This window comes from Trachymyrmex cornetzi, unplaced genomic scaffold, assembly GCF_001594075.2.
Source record: "Trachymyrmex cornetzi isolate Tcor2-1 unplaced genomic scaffold, Tcor1.1 scaffold428, whole genome shotgun sequence".
In the NCBI taxonomy this organism is placed as follows: domain Eukaryota; kingdom Metazoa; phylum Arthropoda; class Insecta; order Hymenoptera; family Formicidae; genus Trachymyrmex; species Trachymyrmex cornetzi.
The window spans coordinates 35,543-36,654 of NW_017299049.1; the positions used below are offsets into that span (position 1 = coordinate 35,543).

At 39.0% G+C, this 1,112-nt stretch overlaps 1 protein-coding gene across 1 annotated transcript; it reads left to right on the top strand.

The window, feature by feature from the left end:
- The first annotated feature begins 150 nt into the window (after nucleotides 1–150).
- Nucleotides 151–822, top strand: LOC108764474 (uncharacterized). The gene has a single exon (XM_018512741.1). The coding sequence runs from the start codon at nucleotides 151–153 to the stop codon at nucleotides 820–822; it is 672 nt and encodes a 223-aa protein (XP_018368243.1).
- Nucleotides 823–1,112: the final 290 nt, after the last annotated feature.

Below are 1,112 nucleotides of genomic sequence, written 5' to 3' on the forward strand. Positions count from 1 at the left end.
CTTTACAATAAGGAGCGCTATGTCGTGTACTATCGCAATCTGCAGCAATGTATTCATCATGGTCTCCGCATCACAAAAATTTACCGTACATTACAATTCGCCCAATCCCCATGGCTTCGCGGATATATCGTACTTAATACGAGATTTAGAATGCTCGCGAATAACGAATTCGAGAAGAATCATTACAAATTGATGAACAATGCGATATTTGGAAAAACGATGGAGAACGTACGCGATCACGCTGACGTTCGACTTATAACGCGTTGGGATGGGAGATATGGTGCGGAAGCGATGATAGCGAAACCGAATTTTCACAGTAGAAATATTTTTTCTGAAAATCTAGTTGCTGTGGAATTGCGCAAACTCGAGGTAAAAATGAATAAACCGATATACGTAGGTATGTGCATTCTCGAAATAGCTAAGTTGCGTCTATACGAATTTCACTATGAGTACATAATACCATTGTATCGCGATACATGTAAGATTTTGTACATGGACACTGACAGCTTGATTTATCTTCTGGAGTGTGAGAATGTATACGAGGACATCAATCATGATATCGCGAGATTCGACACGAGTGATTATCCTGAGAGAAACGTGTATGATATTCCACGCGTTAATAATAAAATACCCGATTTGATGAAAGATGAAAATTGTAGTGCGATTATGACGGAATTCATTGAACTCAGAGCGAAGATGTACGCGTTGAGAGTGATCGGAAAGAGCGATACGAAGAGAATAAAGGGTGTCAAGGAAAACGTAGTCGCGAAAACGATCACTTTCGACGATTATGTGCGATGTTTGAACGATGTAACGGTATAGTCGAGACGTCAGTCGTGCATACGATCGACATTGCACGAAGTCTACACGGTGTCTGAATTGAAGCTCGCTCTTAATCCGTACGATGATAAGCGGTACGTCGTACCCGAATCGGTCACTACTCTACCTTGGGGACATTATAAAATACCTCTGTAATGTGTGTTGTATTTTTTATTGTAATAATAAAATAAAAAAGTTACAATACATCCGTTTTATCTATCCAAGAATTATGTGAACTGTCCATTCTTAACCATTTTATATACACTTTATTTCCTCGTTTGCGTAGTATTTTT

Bases quoted from the DNA above. Each gene is read 5' to 3' on its own strand.
- LOC108764474 (XM_018512741.1), top strand. From the start codon at position 151: ATGCTCGCGAATAACGAATTCGAGAAGAATCATTACAAATTGATGAAC.